At 40.7% G+C, this 19,178-nt stretch overlaps 2 protein-coding genes across 4 annotated transcripts; both read right to left on the bottom strand.

Annotated features, from left to right (window-relative positions):
* Positions 1-4,572: 4,572 nt before the first annotated feature.
* LOC113748690 (thaumatin-like protein 1b) lies at positions 4,573-7,450 on the bottom strand. The gene is made up of 3 exons (XM_027292216.1): positions 7,244-7,450; positions 6,340-7,036; positions 4,573-5,401 (listed from the first exon to the last, which is right to left on the bottom strand). Exons 1-3 carry the CDS (start codon positions 7,299-7,301, stop codon positions 5,200-5,202), a joined length of 957 nt encoding a protein of 318 aa, XP_027148017.1. The 5' UTR covers positions 7,302-7,450; the 3' UTR covers positions 4,573-5,199.
* A 5,576-nt stretch (positions 7,451-13,026) lies between these two features.
* On the bottom strand, positions 13,027-17,398 carry LOC113748754 (UPF0307 protein ECA0281). 3 transcript variants are annotated; one of them, XM_027292301.1, is made up of 7 exons: positions 16,983-17,398; positions 16,807-16,855; positions 16,627-16,678; positions 15,618-15,778; positions 15,082-15,195; positions 13,486-13,623; positions 13,027-13,264 (listed from the first exon to the last, which is right to left on the bottom strand). In XM_027292301.1, exons 1-7 carry the CDS (start codon positions 17,357-17,359, stop codon positions 13,226-13,228), a joined length of 930 nt encoding a protein of 309 aa, XP_027148102.1. In that variant the 5' UTR covers positions 17,360-17,398; the 3' UTR covers positions 13,027-13,225. The 3 variants fall into 3 exon arrangements, with proteins under 3 accessions (XP_027148102.1, XP_027148101.1, XP_027148100.1); XM_027292300.1 differs by lacking the exon at positions 13,027-13,264 and having other exon boundaries at positions 13,539-13,623; positions 15,077-15,195; XM_027292299.1 differs by lacking the exons at positions 13,027-13,264; positions 13,486-13,623 and adding an exon at positions 13,636-14,291.
* Between the last annotated feature and the right edge of the window lie 1,780 nt (positions 17,399-19,178).

The following is a 19,178-nucleotide window of genomic DNA, read 5'->3' on the forward strand; positions in this document are numbered from 1 at the left end:
CAACCTAAAAATTCGTCCGTCCCATTTCTGGACTACTAGTACTATTCTTCAATTGCAGATGTGGTACGAACCCTTAATTAGGGCATGCATGTTCTATGCTCTCTCCCTCTCTCTGTTTTCTCTTGGTAATTACTTAAAGGCAATAATTAATATATATGTGTGTACATAAATATATGTGCATGCATGGTAGAGAGTATTGCACGCATAAAAGTGGGGGGTGCTGGCAGCAGGTGGTAATGGTAAACACTCTGAAAAATCTGGTGTCTATCTTAACATAAAGAAGCTTCTTTAAATAGCATATTGCAGGAACCTATGAGGAGGAATGCAGAAAGAGAGGAGACGTGGAAAAAGGAAGGATACGTGATGTGGAACCTCAAAAGCAAGCAAACGTGATGGCGTAGAATGTCGGAAGAAGATCGACTCTTTTCTTCCTCCTTCCCCCACAACAACAAAAAAAAAAAAAAAAAACAATTTAAAGCATTCTCTAAACACATCGCTTTTCATCCGAGAAAAATAGCCATTAATGGAACGTCCCCAACTATAAACTAATTACTACGTAAATGCTATATATCTACTACCTTCTGAGCTAAGTTTTCTTGTCTTCTTCTTCTTTTTTTTTTTTTTTGTGGCATGTTTTCTTGTCTTCTGGTCAATGGACTAGGACTGGTTCACTCATTTGTTAAGGGCTAAAAATACGTGTTTTTTAGACCATTTGGAGAGCTAAATATAATGAATGGGTTTTTCGTTGGTGATTATTTATTTGGTGTTAGGTTAACCAGATTACCACACTGCTTACCAGTTAAATCAGGGTAACCTTCGGAATTATGGTCCTTAATTTGTTGGGTCTATTAACTTATCGTATCCTAATCAGATGGCATTTGTGCTATATCTATGCCTTTCAAGATTTAGTTAAGGAAAGGTTCCTGTTGAAATCAGTATACATATATATGCATGACATAAACTATCTGAATATATCGCCTTGACGAAACTATCTGAATTATTCTCCTAGAAAACTTCAGTCTTTCTGCTTCTATTGCGAATGAATCCAGGATATAGAGTTCACCAAAAGAAAAAATGGATTTCTACTCAAGGCCACGTATCAATCTGTCGGAGGATACGGTGCAATGCTAGGCCATCGTAGTTTGACCTCAGCTAATTAAGTTTAAATGTTTAATTATTGGAAAAATAAACAGACAATGAAAAAAAAGGGAAAAAAAAAACGGATCAAAGTTCATCCCACTGTAAATCTTTTTTTTTTTTTTTGTCGACACAGGGGTGTCCGGATCAATTCTTACGGGGCCCAACTAATCTCCTGCCGCCCGGGAGAGGATGTCCCACTCCACATCGAACACGTTAACAACGGAACTTGAACCCTGGACAAGCCAGGAAGATCGCCATATCCTAAGGAGGGGAAGCGGATCGCTCAAGCTATCCCACAGGAACAAAGACCAGCCGCCACGTAGAATGGTAAGTTGTGGGAGGCTGACCTCCAGCATCCCCAAAGAAGGGGATGACCACTGGACCAAATGGCCAGTGGCTCATCCCGCTGTAAATCAATTAACAAAATTCTGTGGGATCCATCTCAGAAACAAAAATGCTCAGGATGGAGGATTCTTCATTCTTGCACTGAACTAATCAAGTGGGTGTAAAATGCAAAGGGAAAGGAATTCAGCCTAAACGAAAGTCCCCATCCACAACTATGTGATTGATTGGACTTTTGGGTTGAATCTTCTCTTTGGATTTCCACAAACAACAGGCCCGCAGTCTCCGCAGTCTCCTGCAGTGTACGGACAAGGACAAGTTGGGCTTCGTTCAAACAATAATCGTCCACTCCACTACAGGTAGCGAAAATGTCGCAACTAGTTTTGAGGAAGTACTCATCTGCTTCAGTTACAATTTTTTTTTTTTACCTCCTTCTTCTTTTTTTTTTTTTTAAAAAATTAACTTCTATATCCTGAAACCCTTAACTTTTGGCCTGTAAGAGTTACTCAGTTACTTGTCTCTTGGATTACTCTGTAGAATGTGATTGCCAAGTCTAATTTAAACAAATTTGAGCAGGAAAAATGGTTGGGAGCATTATCTGCTTCGATTGTCAACTTCCTCAAAGCCAAAATCACGCAGCCGTCAATTTGAGAAATTCTTGAAATATGCATATGCACCAATGCACGCCTTGAAGAATGGCATTTTGTTGCGAGTTCCACTGAGCAACATTTGCATAAAAAGAAATTCAAAATGTCGACGCTTTCGTATTTTTATAGCTTATCCGAAAACCTTTTTTGGATCGAGGGGAACAAAAGAAAGAAATTCGGAAAAGTTTGACTGTATAAAGGATTAACTCCATTAGTTTTAATGGGGAGGAGCTTAGTCAGTAGACAGAGGACAGCTGGTGGCGGCTGCCGCCGCTGGTTGTGGTGGTCGTGGCACCCACGAGACCGCAGCCACCAAATGGGCTACGAAAATCCTCAAATCCATTTTCTTACATGTATTACTAAACTACAAAATGGGTGATGTTGTGTGGTGGTGGATTCGACATCTTTCTGAGTCATATTTGAAAGTAGCAGCCATAAATGCATTGAACCACAACTTTGTCAATGGTAGCTGATTTAAAGCTCCCAAGAACTGATTGATTCAATTTGATTGATGAAAAAACCAAAACCATCACTTTTTTTTTTTCTTTTTTGGTCTCGTTAATCAATCAGGGGATGAGCTCGCTCCGTTTTGGATATTGTTCTACAACATGACTGGTGGTGACGTGTTAGTGTCACCACATTGGAAAAAAGCGTCTAAGCCCTGACCGCTGACCGGACCCAGATGGATTCTCCTAATCACATATATTATTACTGCTCAATTTGATTTCAGGAGTCGATTTCTTTGCTGAAAAGCAAACTTGTCGGTCACATTTAGTCCAACTATACTCGAGCAGTCCACCGTTATAGAAACCATCGGTTGGGCTCAATTTGTCTAAAGATTTTGATCATCTACCCTGCAGGCGGTAGTTAAGATGGATCCGAAGTTGAGTGTAGTGGAAGGAAAAACAATTACTGCTGCTGCTACATCATATCCCTCAAAAACTACAAAGACGGCAACTAACCAAAAGAGAGTTGGTGGCTGTCTTATGTATTGTAGATGTAGATATATTTTGGATCGATCGTACATGCTGGCTTGGTTTTCGGTGCGTAGATATATAGTTTGAGCTGTATCGATCGGCCTCCGTTTCTCTGCTGCCTTGGTTTATTCAACACCAGAGAATATTCCACGGTTAAAAGAGAACCGCATTCTTCATTCATTCCAGTTTGATTCGGTACTTGAATTCAATCAACGAGTGTTAGCTAATCTCTCACTACAATAGAATTTTGGTTGGAATCTCATATTATGTACCCGTACTGGAACTGGTAAATGCAGTAATAATGCTTCGGAAGTTGGGGTGTCTTTCTTGTCCATAATTAGCTGGGAAGCTCTCAAAGTATTTGTTTCTATAATCAGGTGATCCAGCAAAAAGTAACCTCCAGACCAAGAAAATGAAATCTCCTGCCAATATATGCAAAAAAAAAAAAAAACAGAAGTCAGCATGCAAGAGGTTAAACCGTTCATGTGCGTGCACTGATCTGGTGTTTCAGTTCCTTCAATTGCAGGTCACTTGGAGAACACATCACATGGTAACCACACTTACATTGTCCGATCTTTCTTCATTTTTCTTGACTAGTCTTTTTTTTTTTTTTTTTTTTTTTCTCTTCTTTTCTGTCGGAAACAATAGAACTACTCCAACTCAATAATATGGAGAGGGGGCCTGACCCAATGGCACCTAGGGAGGAAATTCTGAAGGATTAAACTATCACCGAAACCAAGGGGAGGAATTCGGACCTACTCTTACTCTATATTATAGGGAGGGGATGATCCAACGAGGCCAAGGGGAGGAAATTCGAGAGAGTGAATCATCACCGATCTAAACGAATGCGCTGTCGAAATATTTCAGATAATTCTGAATTTTTAGAATGCAGGTTAAGAGATTCGATCTCTTCTTGATCGATACGCAAGTAGATTCTCCAGTTATTCTAAGAGTAGTTGTTTTGCATGACTAATCATCTACCTACGTGTATGAATGAAAAAGTTTTCAACATTGTTAGTTAACTGATGTTACAAGCAAGAACTTAAAGTTGGCGTCCAGTGTCGAAGAGTAACTGGGAAATGAGCTTTTTATATATATATATGCAAAAGCTGCCACGTCACAACGTGATTTAACACTAATCACGATAACAACTCACCGCAACAAATCATTAGGCCCTGTAGGTATAAAAATAATTCAGTAAAGTATCGTAGCAAAAGCAATATGGCTAATTCAGCAAGATGTCAAATCAAGCTCAGTAGTGCTTCCTTTTGCTAGGCTGTAGAACTAATTATTATATACTACCATGGAAGCAGAATCATAGGAAAAGGGCATCATAGGAATTCCGTAATATTCGATCATCACCAATCCCTTTTTATATCATATCATATCATATTAGTACAATTTACAATATCCCATCCACCTGTGCTGCTGCCTCGACATTCTATTATTAATATTGCTCCATCAGCTGCTTTTATTTGTTTTTATTGATTCACAGGTATCAGCAACAGCAAAACATTAAGATCGAGGAAACAACAATACATGACCAAACAATAATTTAAGATTCTTCTGATTGATCTGTAGTATATACATACTAGGGCTATTATCACTATACTAACGCAATAAATATTTTGTGTAACCTAAATTCTGAATCTCCTACCCCTCTACGCTATATTCTTAAAAAAAAAAAAAAAACAAACAAAAATTTAAGAACAATTGGCACCACCCCTACAGCTACTCCGCCTACTATCTTGTGTATGTGTCTGCTATAATTAGACTCTGCTATTTGTGTTCCTCCATGAAAACGAACTACTGCCAGTGACCTGAGCAGAGGGGATTTGGTCCCACTTGCTAAGCTAGCTAGCTTTCCATGGTGACTGGGTTCGTCGTCATGTGGGCCGGAATTTGGGACCACAGAACGGCAAGGACCAGATAAACTGAATGGCCCACAGGTGGTACGCCACCCGAAACCGGACAAGGTTAGACGGGCCTCCGTGGAAGGTAATGGGTCGCGAAAAGTTGGTGCTAGATGTGGACTGAGAGAGGGAGAGGGGCAGAGAAACGGATAGAAGAAAGGCCAAAAGGAATAGAAGAAGTTAGAAGTGGTGACACAACCGCCACATTGCTGCAGCGATGGCGACAGCAGCGGCAATGGCCTGCGATCTGAACGCGTGCATGCACGCGGATGCTGCAGCACCGCTCTCCTCCAATTCTGCACCCTGGTATATCATGGTTCCGTTGATCAGCGGTGGTGTGTTGTTGTCGTCATCGCCCGCCGGAGTTTGTGTTGATTTTTGGCTGCGATTATATCACATGGTATTAGCAAAAAGGTGCGGCAGCCTTATTAATAATAAGTAATTTCAAGTAGCATAGCATAGCATGCATGTTGTCAACTTGGATAAGGAACAAGGGACATGGCTATCAACTTGGGTTGCCAAAAGTTAATCGAAGTCGGGGTTTCCTGGCGCCAACTAAAATAGATTTAGACAACCAGGCTGCATCTAATCTAATGGCACTGGAGCAGAGTTTTTGCCCACCAGGCTGTCCATCCATTCTCTTCAATGGCGTGGCGTAAATAATTAGTAGTCAGTTGCCGTCCATCCAATTCTTTATCCCATCCCGTTTTCAATTTCCCATAAAAAAAAAAAAATGTCAAAATTTTCAGGCTGACCATCAGCAGTTTGGCCTATGACAATATCACTTATATCACAATCAGCATGCACATATTGACCCCCCCAAATAATGACGACAATCCCATCACCCATGCTTCACTCAAAGCTGGCAAAAGACTACTAAAGTTTCGATCAAACCTCCACCGAATTGTCTAAATTTTGGTTGACAAAACTTTTTTAGCCGTTGAACCGCAGAAACCTCCTCCAATTATTAGGTATACCGCACAATACTATAGTACTGTACTCCTGTAAATTCCCGATTCTGATTAACAAGTGATACTGTCGCTTTCATCAGCCCCCGCCCCCCAAACGACAGAGTTTGGAGAACATGGAGACAAGAATAGGCCTCGTAACGCGTGACATTTAAGGACCCAGTGGACCAAAAAAAAAAAAACCGGATCAAGGGAGGGACACAAAATTAATTAATTAAAATCTCTCCCTAATTCAGATCGGTTCAATTCATATTTTTAAGTTGACAATTAAATTAAAATCATACAAATTTATTATCTGAATATTCTGCGTAAATTTACGGCCATTACTGGGAGCGAGGGACTCAGAATTTACCTGGTGTTGGGAGGTGGGCAGAAGGTAATAATGTAGTCGGCGCCGGCACACGTGAAGATACTGGTCTTATCATCGTAGGCATAGCTATAGGCGCGCGGGCACGCGTTCTTGAACACCTGCGAGTAACTGGATGGCTTGCACGTATCAGGAGTGTTATACGCGCCGCTGCAGCAATACTGAGCTTGCCCGAACGCCGCGCACGCGCTCTTGCACGCCACTTTCTCCCCGTCGCTGCTCGTGACCTTCAGGTCCGAAGGGCACGCCCCGTTCAAATCAACCACGCACCCCGTGGTTGTACAGTTGCCACCGGAGCCACCTTGCGGGACCACCAGCATGGGGAGGTTGTAGCCGTCCACCAGGCTGACGTCATAGAAGTCCAAGCCACCGGCCCCGTCGAGCGTGAATTCAGCCAGGGTGGCGGGCAGAGCAGCGTTGCCGCCAGCACATTCTACCTTTCCGGAGCCACAATCCCCCGTGACGCAGCTGAAGTTGCCGGAGGAGGAGTCTCCCGTGCAGCGGGTCCGACCCCAGAAGCGGCCACCCCAGGAGGAAGGTACTTGAATGGTCCTGGACTCTCCAACTTGAAGAGCAAAGCCGGTGGTGGAAAGCGGGGCAATTCCGGCATTGGACAAAATGCCGGGCCAAATTGTGTACTGGCACTTGTTTACTAATGTAAATGTTGCTGATGCATAAATTCCTGCGTTATCGTAGGACACGACAAATAAATCCTGTTATGTGTGAAGCGCAAATGCATTGCACGGTTCAAAATTCTAATGAATGCTGTAAATAAGTAAGATGGACAATGTTTCGTTTAATTAGCATCAATTTGATTCAAATTCCAGGCTAGTGAATGCTATGTTTCCTCTTCCGTGATTTTTGGAGCAAATTAGCTTGGGCTAGTTACCTGATGTGAATTGATTAATGAGTGTAAACAGCAGGGGGAATAAATAGAGTTGAGCCATGAATGATATCGTGCTACTACACTTGGAAAAATGGAAAGAAGGAGAAGGAGGTGACGGCTTGAGAGGAGGAGACAATGGAAATCAACCTTCTTCTTCTGCTGCTATAGGAAAACTGGAAAGCAGGGGAAATGCAAGGGTGGTGGGGGGGGGTGGTGTGAAGAGAGAGAGAGAGGGGGTTCTGGTGTGCAAGGATGGCCGCAGGGGTGTATATATAGAGAATCAGAAGGTAGGAGCGATCGGTAGTTTTTGCAGTAGTGATGGGCCCCCATGAGACGAGGTGGGGGATGATGAATTTGGGCTGCCAGCGTCATTGAGTTTGTAACTGGCGCCGCCTTCCTCTGTTTTGTAAAGCAAGGCGTTCTCTGTTTTGTAAAGGCTACTTACTGCTCAGTATTAACAAGAAAGCCCTCTTCCTAAATTAACACTGCGATGTGTGCAGATAGCTTCCCAATTGGACACTTGCTGATAAAATGGAATGGATTTAGCAAATATTAAATGGGCTTTCCAGTAAATTTAAGTCGTCATTTCAGGTTTGGAGTACACATTTTTACGTTTGCGGTTGTGGTGAATGATGCAGAAGTTAAAACGTTGTTTCTTGTTTTTAGTTTCAGCATTAGCGTACTGATACATGCATTACACTCTGCTCCACGATTGAAATTGACACTGTAGAGATTCGCAGCCCTTTGGCTTTGATGATGATAAGTGATAAGTGCATTTTCTTTCCTTTCTTTCTTTCCATTTGAGAAGAGAAATGGAAATGAAGAAGGACCAGTGTGTTTTGGGGGGGAGTGCATTTATCAGGAGGTCTGCCTTTCAGTCAAATTTGCCGTTTGTAAGAGACTCCAAACCAAAGTGCAAAAGTAACACGTACTGTAGAAGAAGAAGTTATGATGATCTGATGATTGTGTGGAACACGTACTATTTGTTTTGGGACCCAAGTCCAAAAATATATAGATGATGTTTGACCCTTGGCAATGTGGTCAAGACACATGTTCTAATTTCTATACATCTCATTTTTACCGATATTTTACCTCAGCAGATTGGGGTGCTATATGTACTTAGTATGTGGATTGAATATGTAATGTAGAGTACACGGAAAGCAAAGTTTAGAAGTAGCCGTATCTGCATCTACTTACAGATACAAAATTGAAATATTTGAAACGTTTAAGCTAGAGACTCCTATCACCAGGGAGGGGCTTAAGTCCCTCCTTGAACTGTAGGTGAGGTTCAAATCTCGTATATAGTGAAAAAAATCTAAGAGTTGTGTTATAACACTCCCTTGATCTAGTTGGGTCTGTATATCCACTAGCCAGCGAAAAAAATCTAAGGGTTGTGTCATAACACTCCCTTGATCTAGTTGAGTCTGTATACCCACTAGCTCCTTACCACAGCCTCCTTAGGCTCCCCCTCTCCCTAGATTGGGATAGAGTAGGTTATACAAATGTATCATTGCTGACAAAAAAAAAAAAAAAAAAAGACTCCTATCACAGCTTCCTGAAGATATTCTATGCGAGTATCATTATTCCCAATAACTTTAAGAAAAAAATGGGGGCAGACGCAGAACGTGACATGTAAATGTTACATCTGTGGCTGTCTGCTTAAAATTTCTAATTGAAGAGGACTACTCTTATCAAATCAACAAAAAAACAAAACTGTTTGGAGGCACGAAGCGATAAGAGGAATGCTTGCAAGCATCAACTACCGGGTAGCTAGCTTAAATAATTAAAGCTCACTACTAGGATCCACCACAACAGTCGACTGCTATGCAATATGCTTTTTGGAACTGGTTTCACATGATAGAACCACAAGGAATCATGCCAATTAGCACTCTTAAAGTGTGTTTACCATTTTTTTTTTTGGGTTAAAAGAAAAAATTTCTTACTTAGAAAAGGGGCGAGATTTAAGAAGAGAAGAGGAGGAAATGGGATTAGAATCCATAACTTCTTCAAGATATTTTAGTTCAATTCGGCATTGGTCGAAACAATTTTATGATCGAACTTAAGCGCATTTCTAAAGCTGATTAGAGAAAAAACAATCCAAGTTCAATAATATAATTGTCGCTGATTGGGCATGATGCAACCGAGATATATATATATATATATGGCATAAAATTTCAAACGTAACGCAAAGCTTTTTGAGTGTAGGGCTGGTTTTGAGGGGGGATAAAAACCCCATCCTGCAAAAGATAGGGCAACACAAAAAAGGGCGTAGATGTAGAAGAAAAAATCTCAAAGGATCAGTCGCTGTAGCGTAATTACATTGGCAATTTGGCTGTTATGCAAGCATTTAGAAGACATTTCTATCCATAGTGTGCCCGGAAACAACCGTCGGCTGGCCGTTGCTAAGGTCCCCACTTTGAAAGGCTAACCATTAAATAAAGAGGACCCTGTTGTCGTAGAGATATTGATCAAGAGATACACGAGCAGTTGAAGCCAAATTGGTATTTTCAGGAGAGCATTCAATCAATGATTCTGATTGTTTCTACAACCCACAGGAAATATGTAGAAAGCATGCCAATCACATTTGGTATTTCGATTAAATAAACAAATTAATAAATTGGTTGAACAGATAAACATCATTGCTCAGTACCACTAAACTTGGTGGGGGGGGGGGGGGGGGGGAAGAAGCTCCTGGCACAACGTTTGGTTCGTCTCCACAATCCAGATAGCACACCACGAAACAGGAAATGTCAACGAGACCATATCATTATTGCTTTCCAAAAAAAAAGGGGATTTCGAGAATTGAAGTTACTGTGCTAGGTGGGAAAAATTGGCGGCTGAATGTAGCAGCAGTTGTAGTATTAAAACAGAAAGAATCCCCATTTGGTGATATTTTTTCCATCGACCAATTCGAGAGACTTCAAAGCTCAAAGATGCCATTCTTTCCATGTCTCATCAAGTCCAATTGGGCTCCTCTGTTCTCTCTCACGGTCTCACCTAACAATAATATTACTATCACAATAAAAGAGTAAAGTAGATTGTTGGCGTCAAAAATCTTTTCATGTTTTTTAAAGCTCAATTTAAGCAAACGAATAATAATGTTTCATCAATTCATGCACTTGACGGATGGGGTATCAATCGGATTACGACAATTACCAGTACTAGGAAGGCAGGCATGAAGGATCAAATTAGCAGACTAGGAGCTAACATTTGACTGTCAAGTGGTAGCTTAGTTTACCTGCATAATTCGTTGAACTGCCGCCACCTTCTATTAATATTTAATAGGCGGCGGTAGTGCTTGCTTTGGTCCGGTTCAATTAAAATAATGAAGAGCACAGATTAGTAGTTCTTGGTGGAAAACAAAAAAAAGATGATGTGACGCGGGAGTTGTGTGTCGAGGCCAAACTCAGGAATGACGGAGTGACTTTTCTCCATGCTTACCGGGCTACCTTCTTAAATGTATGAATATCTGTAAATTTTCCAGTGTTTGATTCCGATTTTAAATGTACAACTTGGATTAGTATGCTTGTACCCGTTTGGAACTTGGATTAGTATGCTTGTATGTGGAAACCTTGGTCAAAACCAAATGGCTCATCCAATCCAATGCGCATTTTCCCATCCTATAATACGATTTTGACTCTTACCAGACATCGTCACAGGCTGAACTCTGAAGGCTTCCAGACAGAATCTGGTTTCAACTTTGAACATTGAACTTAACTTGTAGAATCGTATTTGGCTAAAATAATGCTCCGTCGTCATGAAACTGCCACATTGGGACCGTAACTACTTCCGAAACGCCAACCAGCAACCAGGAGGAAACCGGGAGCTTTGACTGCTAATGAAGAAACATTTGTAGATTGTGTATGCGTAAATTAGCAGCCTTTGCCTCCCACCAAAAATGCCACATTTCAGTGGCTTGTTTCTAAAAAAATTCAGACGGGTGTGCTATGCACCCGTTTGGTCCGGTAGTAGTTCAGTCCCCTCCGGATTATTCCTGGACCTCCTTAGGTCCGCCCCCTCCCCTTAGTGTATAGGATAAAATAGGTTTATTGTCTCCGGAAAAAAAAAAAAAAAGAATGCGTCTTGTAGGCTTATCTTATCTCAATTGCATTTGTCCCCCACCTTGTAGACTCCATTTTCCCTCCTGCGGGGCCGGCCGACATGTTCTACGAGTTAGGTGCTAGAAAAACACACTAACATAAGATCATAAATACGTTAAGAGCTTTTTTTGTTCTTTTTTTTGGGGGGGTGGGGTGGTGGCTAGGGCTGTCAACGGGCCGGGTCCGGGCCGGAATTCATTATTCCGGACTCGGACCCGAATTACAATGCCGGATCCGGATCCGACCCGTTTACCCGACGGGTCTTTTATTCTATGTTCCGGATCCGGATCCGGGTCTACCCGAACAAATTTACCAAAATTTATAATTTCTAATAAAAATGAGAAAAAAATATATTTGTAAACTAATTTCTAACTAATGCAAAGAAAAAATCAAATAAGAAAAGAAATCAAATTAACTTTATTAAAATACATCACCCTAATCAAATTATATTGATAAATATATATTTTTTAAAATTATTAATTCATTTATATCCGGATCCGGGTCTAAAATGAGTCGGAATACTATATTCCGTATCCGACCGGTTTTTTTGTTTGACAAAACGGATCCGGATCCGGATCCGGGAAACGGAATTAAATCTCTACCCATACCCGCAAAAATTTCACGGATCCGGTCCGGATCCGGGTCTAGACCCGACCCGTTGACAGGCCTAGTGGTGGCTGATAAGTTATAGTAACTTAAAATGAGCCGCCAGTGAAAAAAACCCTGAATATCAGGTTTCTTTCCTTGATCATAGCTCTTGTGAAACCAATACTCCTGCTGTTAATTAACTCCGGTTCATTTGACCCACTATTATTGCTCACATTTAATGGACCGCTCCAAGACATTATTGGTAGTAATATTATTGATTTAGTTTCAACCTTCTAGCCGGATGATGCTGCTGCCACAAAGGATACGTTCTTTTTCCCAGTCATAAATGGCGGAACCCATCCGGGCTGCCTGCCTTCCGAATGTACAATGACATGAAAAAAATCATTTCACTGTAACCTTTTAATTTGACCTATTGCTTTCGTTATGCATTTTCAAAGAGAGAGTAGTGCGTGTTACGACTTTGGTGGTAGAAAGTAGAAACATCAATTGTGGAAGGACGCTCGCACGATTTTAGTTCCCGGTTTAGACAGACCATAGTAGATATTCAGGCCGATTTCATGCATGAGAACTCGAATACGCAAGGACTTCCTACACCAACGATAACGATATATATGTGGGATGTTACCTCTTTCTGAGGAGGAGGCTGAGTTAGATCAATGGACGACTACCGTGGATCGGATGGTGAAAGCATCCCGGACCACTCCCATTGCCGTTAATTTTGAATATAAGCAGACGCATGACCACTCCTGTACCGAGTTTCGTCAGCGGATACACCAAATTAGTGCTGCACATGATTCTTGCTTTAAAAAAAAAAATAGACAATTGAACATCAGAAAGGTTTTTGAAGTTCTCCTACCTAACTCAATTATCCAGTTCACACATCACACAGGACAGGTTTTAGCGTGTAATTTGCACCAAGTACTTTCCAATTGTCACCTTCTATTTGCAGAAAACATCTGCTCCGCCAAAACACTCTCTAAAGTCCAAATGGAGGGTCTCTAATTCTTCTTCCTTTTCTCATGCCTCGCTCTGTCCTTGCGTGATTTGCTGTGACGGGAAGACATGACAAAAAACAAAAAAGTTCAAAACATCATCAGATAGATTGGAGATTTCAACCGATACAAAAGAAGTCTTTGTCCTCGACTCGTGATCACATCACAATCGATGATATTAACAAAATAAAAAGCCACCGTGGTAGGCATCAGCATTTATCATATGGTCATCAACAGGACAAACACCAATCCTTCAGCGTCTTTAACTTTCTTTCCTATTCTCCTCATAAGCAGTCCCCCGCCTCCTCACTTTCTACGAAACCCTGTGGTACAGCGGTGACAATATAAAGATCCTGCGACGAAACTAAATATTACCCAAGGGAATTCTTCATTTCTATTTTCCTTTTTTACTGGATTAAACAGTATAAAAAATGGGATTTGATATGGCAGACCGTCATATTAGTGCTTGGACAGAACAGATAAATTAGACGTAGGTATACAGACTAGACAACTAAGTCATTTATTCTATGGGAAGCTGCTTTACAAGGCTCCGAAGGAAACGAGTGAGGCGCCTTTTAGCACCCACGACCTTTGCTTCCACTTCTTCCCCCTTCTCTTCTGATTCTGAGCTGACCTGATGCTCTTGCATGACATGCACTTTCCTTACAAGCCTTCTTAGTTCCTATCAAGGAAATTGAGAAGCGTAGATGAAAACCGAGACAAATGGACAAAGGTAATAGTCCAAGCACCATTACATCAAAAATTTAAACAACTCTGATCATTCTGAAAAGGTGATGCTGCGCTTATATCAATTTGTCTGTAGCTTCACTGAATATCTACTAGCACAAATGTATTCAACGAGTGCCAAGCTTCTTATTTTCAGTTTCCCACAGCAGAAACATACACAAACTACTTCTCTACACTGAGATGCAATATCACAAACACCGGGGAACCTCAAACATTCCAAAATTATATTATCAATCTTCTGAAATAATAGGAAATGACAAAGCATAGTTCCATCTGTACCAATATCTTCATATAAAGCAACTAAATATCATTTGTTAAATGAGCACACAAAGGAAAGTGAATACTGGACACGGAATCAAGCGGCAAATAAATATCAAAGAGCCACTGAACTGCAACTAAGTTTTCGTGCATGGAATCCTTGGACAAGCTTTAGTTTTTTTTTTTTTTTTTTTCCTTTTTTGGGTTGGTACAAAAGATAATAATATATTAAAAACTATTCTTGGACAATCTTCGCCAACTACTTGGAGGAATTGTCTTCCTCTTAATCAAGAAACCCAATTCCTTTCCTCTTCCTCAGATCTATCCCGACAAACCAACAGAGAACTGCAATTTAGCATTGCTTGTTAATTTTGAAGGATGCGCAAACTGTTTTTGGAACACAGGATAGTATTCAGCAGTATCAACAAGCACCATATTATCACACACATAGCACTAGGAGAGTCATTGTCTTTCCAAGCTCAATTACCCACTTTTACGACAGACAGAGCCTTTCTTCTAGTAAACTACTCTCATAATTACATATCACCAAGAAATCAATCAACTCCATAATTGGTCTACATGAAGCCAAAAGAAGGTAGAACCCGCACCATTGCAATAACTGTGCAAGGTATCCCCAAGAAAAAGCCCCTTAAATTGAAGTGATTTAAAGCTTCACATGGGAAATCCCCGTTAAGTGTCTCATGATTTCATATATCCAACTTGTAGTAGAATTCAATGACACATGAAATCCAGCAAACTTTGCATATATACCCAAATAATTTGATCTCAAGCCTTAAACCAAATCTCAGGCATGAAACTAACACCCCCAATGTACAGAAGTTTTTCACCATGCTAGAAACTGATGATCACTAAATTGATAATTGACCCATAGGTCAATTCAGAATAACACGCTTGAAGTTCCCTATAACTATGTTTGACATGTATTTAGAGAAACTCAGAGTCTCAATTTTCAACCTTGCAACACTCAACAGTGTCCAGCCCTTGTTATCTTTAATTAAATTGCATGTGTTCAGTTTTCAATTTCACTGAAAGTTACTTGAGAGCAAAATTGATCATCCAATTGAAAATCAATGTTTAAAAAATAACCAAGTGATGGAAAAGTAAGAGACCTAACCTGACGGTCAAAATCAACGCTGTCAAGTGAGTAGATTTCATTCATAACATCAATATCTTTTTTGATCAATCCCTCAAACCATCTGGTTGTTATCTCAATGCAATACTCTGGATCCTGTAAACAAAAGCTAAGGAAAGTAAGACATTGGTGAAGTAAATCACTGTTCTTCACATGATGCAGTTGATCTGAGTCAACAAAATCCAGAAAGGTAGGGCAATTCTTTTTAGTAATAAATCAAAACTAATTTCATTAAAAGACAGGAGAAGCATTGAGTTTTGCAGAGGATTCATGTCAGATTATTTTGCAACAGCATGAGAGGGAATATCCTATTATTCATGTCAGGTACCATAAGATAAGGAATAATTCACATCATGCCTTATTCTGATATAGCATAAGAGGGAAGGTCATTCTATGTTCTGTAACATGTTCGTTTTGGCAATATGTTTACTTCAAATAACAGAAGAGGATGAGAAAATGGAGGGAGAATCATAGCATCCAATATAAGTTCAAGTTATCGTGTAAAAGCCAGGGCATACATCTTCACACTCATCTTCAGTTTCTTCTGCTGTGTCATCACTATCTTCAATTGCCTGTGCTTCTGGACCACATAAAGTTTGAAACTTGCCATTGTCGCCGTCCTTTGTGGCCTGGATTAACCCGTCCATCAATTCAGGCTCTACCTCTCGGAGCAGTCTTCCTGAAATGGAGATGAAAGACATCAAAATCTGTCCATTATACTAACTATCATTACAGATTTCTATGTGATCAGACAAAAATAATGTCCAGTTTACTGAACAAAGAATTACTAAAACTATGCACAACAGCGAGCAGATTGAACAACATTTTTACCAGTTTGTTGTTATATACAGGAGGAAGGAGGAAAATCAATAAACAAACAGCAAAAACATGGTCATAAACTAATACAAGAATTGTTTCACTTCCTTTCTCTCTTCCCCTTTTCCTACTCAAAACGTGTAATCCTTCAATGATCCCCTGTTGTTTGTCAACAAGATTACATCCTATCTCTCATAAGAATGATGATATAACTTCTTTAAACTTGTCCCTACTTATTCAGTTCTCACTATCATTGAAACTTGTGACTTCCCTGCAGACAATATCAGGAATTCGAATCCAAATATGATGCTAGAGCTTTCCCTCACGAGGCACAAAGACTTTCCTTCACTGGAGATGCAAAATGTCAACGAGCCTTTCAATTCAGGACAACTAAGAGAAAAGATGCAAAGATCCACACATTGCCCTGCATGGCAACTAACTAGTGACCAAGTGACCAAACTTTTCTCCTCTATAATCAAACATTGCATGCCAACATTGCCTACATATCCGAATTAGTTGATATCAATGAACAACGAAATGATTGCTTTCCTCTTCCTAGTCTTACCCTTCAAACTCCACCGTACCATCGGTTCACAACCGTTACATACTACTATATATAATACCTTCCTACATACATTTCGGATAGTGAGAATTAAAAATGTAAAATATTCATAGGGGAAAAGTATCGAGCTAGAAATTCAAGCCGCATACCTATATAATTGAACTGTCTTCGCTTTCCTTCTCGAACATCGCGACCAAGCCTCTGCGACAATTTCACAAAAACACCCTACTCACTCACCACCTCAACCAGAGCACCGCAATAACTTGTAAATTTTTTGCAACAAACAAAACTAAACTAATCAAGAGAACACTGAGTAGTGATTATACTACCTTAACTAGCATGAGAGCATCGTAGACTTCACGCTCAAGAGAGGCCACTCTGCACTCAAAACACCAAACAAGCAATTCATCTTCAAATACTCAACTAGCAGCAATCACCAGATCATTTTGATGAGAAATTTCTGAGAGTATCAAAAAGGAGAGTGAGAGTAATAATGGAAATGCACCTGAGAATGCGCTTGATTTGAGGTGGTGAGAAGTTAGCGAGCTCCATCCCCCAGCGGACGGCGCGCTTAGCCTCGCGCTTCTTCTCATTGCGGCTCTTCTTGGCCGAACCGTCGTCGGAAGAGTCGCTGTCGCTCTCAGTGGTATCGGACGGCAAGGGAAGTTGACGCAATTTGAGAGCGCGTGTACGGAAGTGGAGGTTGCGAGCAGAGACCAGGGGGGAGGAATTGATGAGTAAGAGTTGGTGGGGGAATTTGGCGGTGGTTTCTGCGGAAGGGAGGGAGCAGGAGGTAAGGAAATAATAGAATGCTCCGGCGGAGCAGTGGCATTGGTGATGTAATCTGGGCAACCGCGCCAGAGGCCTTAAAACATGCGCCATTGCTGCTGAGTTAGAGCCTAGAGTTGGAGCGACTGACCCACTCGTCGCTGGTTGCTCGAAATTCAGATTTCAGAAGAAGGTGCTGCTACGCCCAAATCAAATGGGTTTGCAATCATCATTATGGGCTCATATTGTTTTCTGTCCATTAAGTTGGATTTGGGCCTCAAATGATTATATGAACTTGAAAATGTAATGGACCAACATCACGATGCATTCATACATACCATACTGGCATACCTTTCCTGTTGCCTATTGGGAACAGACAATTGTGAGCCTTTTTAATTTTTTTTTCCTTTTCCTTTTGTTTTTCTAAAAAAGTAGCGTTATAAAAATACAGATTCAGAATATGCTGTCGAAAATGAAAAGAAAATGTTCGTGCTAGCTTTGCGTTCACATATAGTTTCCCATTTAGCAATGCACTGGGAATTTGAACCTGCATTTGAAATCAGTTGGGCAACTTTAATTTTTTTTTTTTTTTTTTTTTTGTTGACACGGGGGTGTCCGGGTCAATCCTTACGGGGCCTGACTAATCCTCTGCGGCCCGGGAAAGGAGACCCCACTCCACACCGAACACATTAACAGCGGAACTTGAACCCTGGACAAGCCAGGAAGGTCGCCATACTCTAAGGAGGGGGAGCGGACCGCTCGAGCTACCCCGCGGGGATACTTGGCATAAATTTTTTTTTTTTTATATCCAAAGGAGAGGCAAAGGCCCCTTAACGCGGTACTAAACGTGGGATCGTGACCCCAATCACATCGGCTCCTAAGAGCTGCTCGTGTCCTGGTGGTGGTTCCTCTAACAGTCCATCATATGATAGCTGTGATTGAGATGGCTAGCCAGTTGCACATCTATTCCCTTCTCTCCAGGTGTGCTGCAGGGTACATGACCAGTCTCTGTCACTCATGCCTCTTATCCGTTTAAGCAGATTATGGTAAGGAGAAGCGATCGCCGATTCCCTTGCCAGTCCATAGTCTTTGCAAAACCCCCCAACCCACGTCCCCTTGTCATCCTTAATCAGCCCTCTCACACCTGGTCTTCCAGGATTTATCTTCGAGGCCCCATCTACATTAATTTTAATCACACCTTCACACGGACACTCTTGCTTTGGTGATTTGCTGAAGCAAGAGTGTTTTAACATTTGAATGTTAAATTCACTTTTAAGGAAAGTCACCCAAGTTTAGGCTAAGAAATCTTGTTAGAAATTGTAGTGCCAAACTAGCTCGTACAAGTTTTGTTACGAGAGTTGTGTTTAAAGTTTAGATGTGTTTTCTCTCAACACGATGAATGACTGAATAAGGCCTAAATCCATCCTAGAATCATCATTTTTTAAGAGAAGAAAAGTTTATATCAAATCAGTGACCCCTTTTACTTTGATGGATCTCAATTTCATCACAATAATAAGATCGGTTATTGGAGTGTGAGTTATATCTAATTGAAGAGGGCAAAGCTTCTTTCTCCTCTGCATGATATTTCCTTAGATAACTTTAATATTTTGCATTTCGAGACATAGCAATATCATGATGATATTTTTGGATTGCAAAAAAAAAAGGAGAAAGCAATCTCGGAATTTGGTCCTTTTAGTATCATTTGTTTGTCATTTATTTATCATTTTGGGTGGTGATGAAGCGGAAGAATCCTAGCTTCACAGTCTAAGTCTAATATGTGGATCCAATTCTTCCCAATCCTTTTCTGCAGAAATATCATTTTAATCAATTGGGATAATTTCAGAAACCTCCCTCAAGGTTTTTAACAATTTCATTTAGCTCCTTTGACATTTTAAAAATTATACATACCTCCCTTGTCATTTAAAAGGACAAT

Source organism: Coffea eugenioides, chromosome 10 (genome assembly GCF_003713205.1).
Source record: "Coffea eugenioides isolate CCC68of chromosome 10, Ceug_1.0, whole genome shotgun sequence".
Taxonomy (NCBI): Eukaryota; Viridiplantae; Streptophyta; class Magnoliopsida; order Gentianales; family Rubiaceae; genus Coffea; species Coffea eugenioides.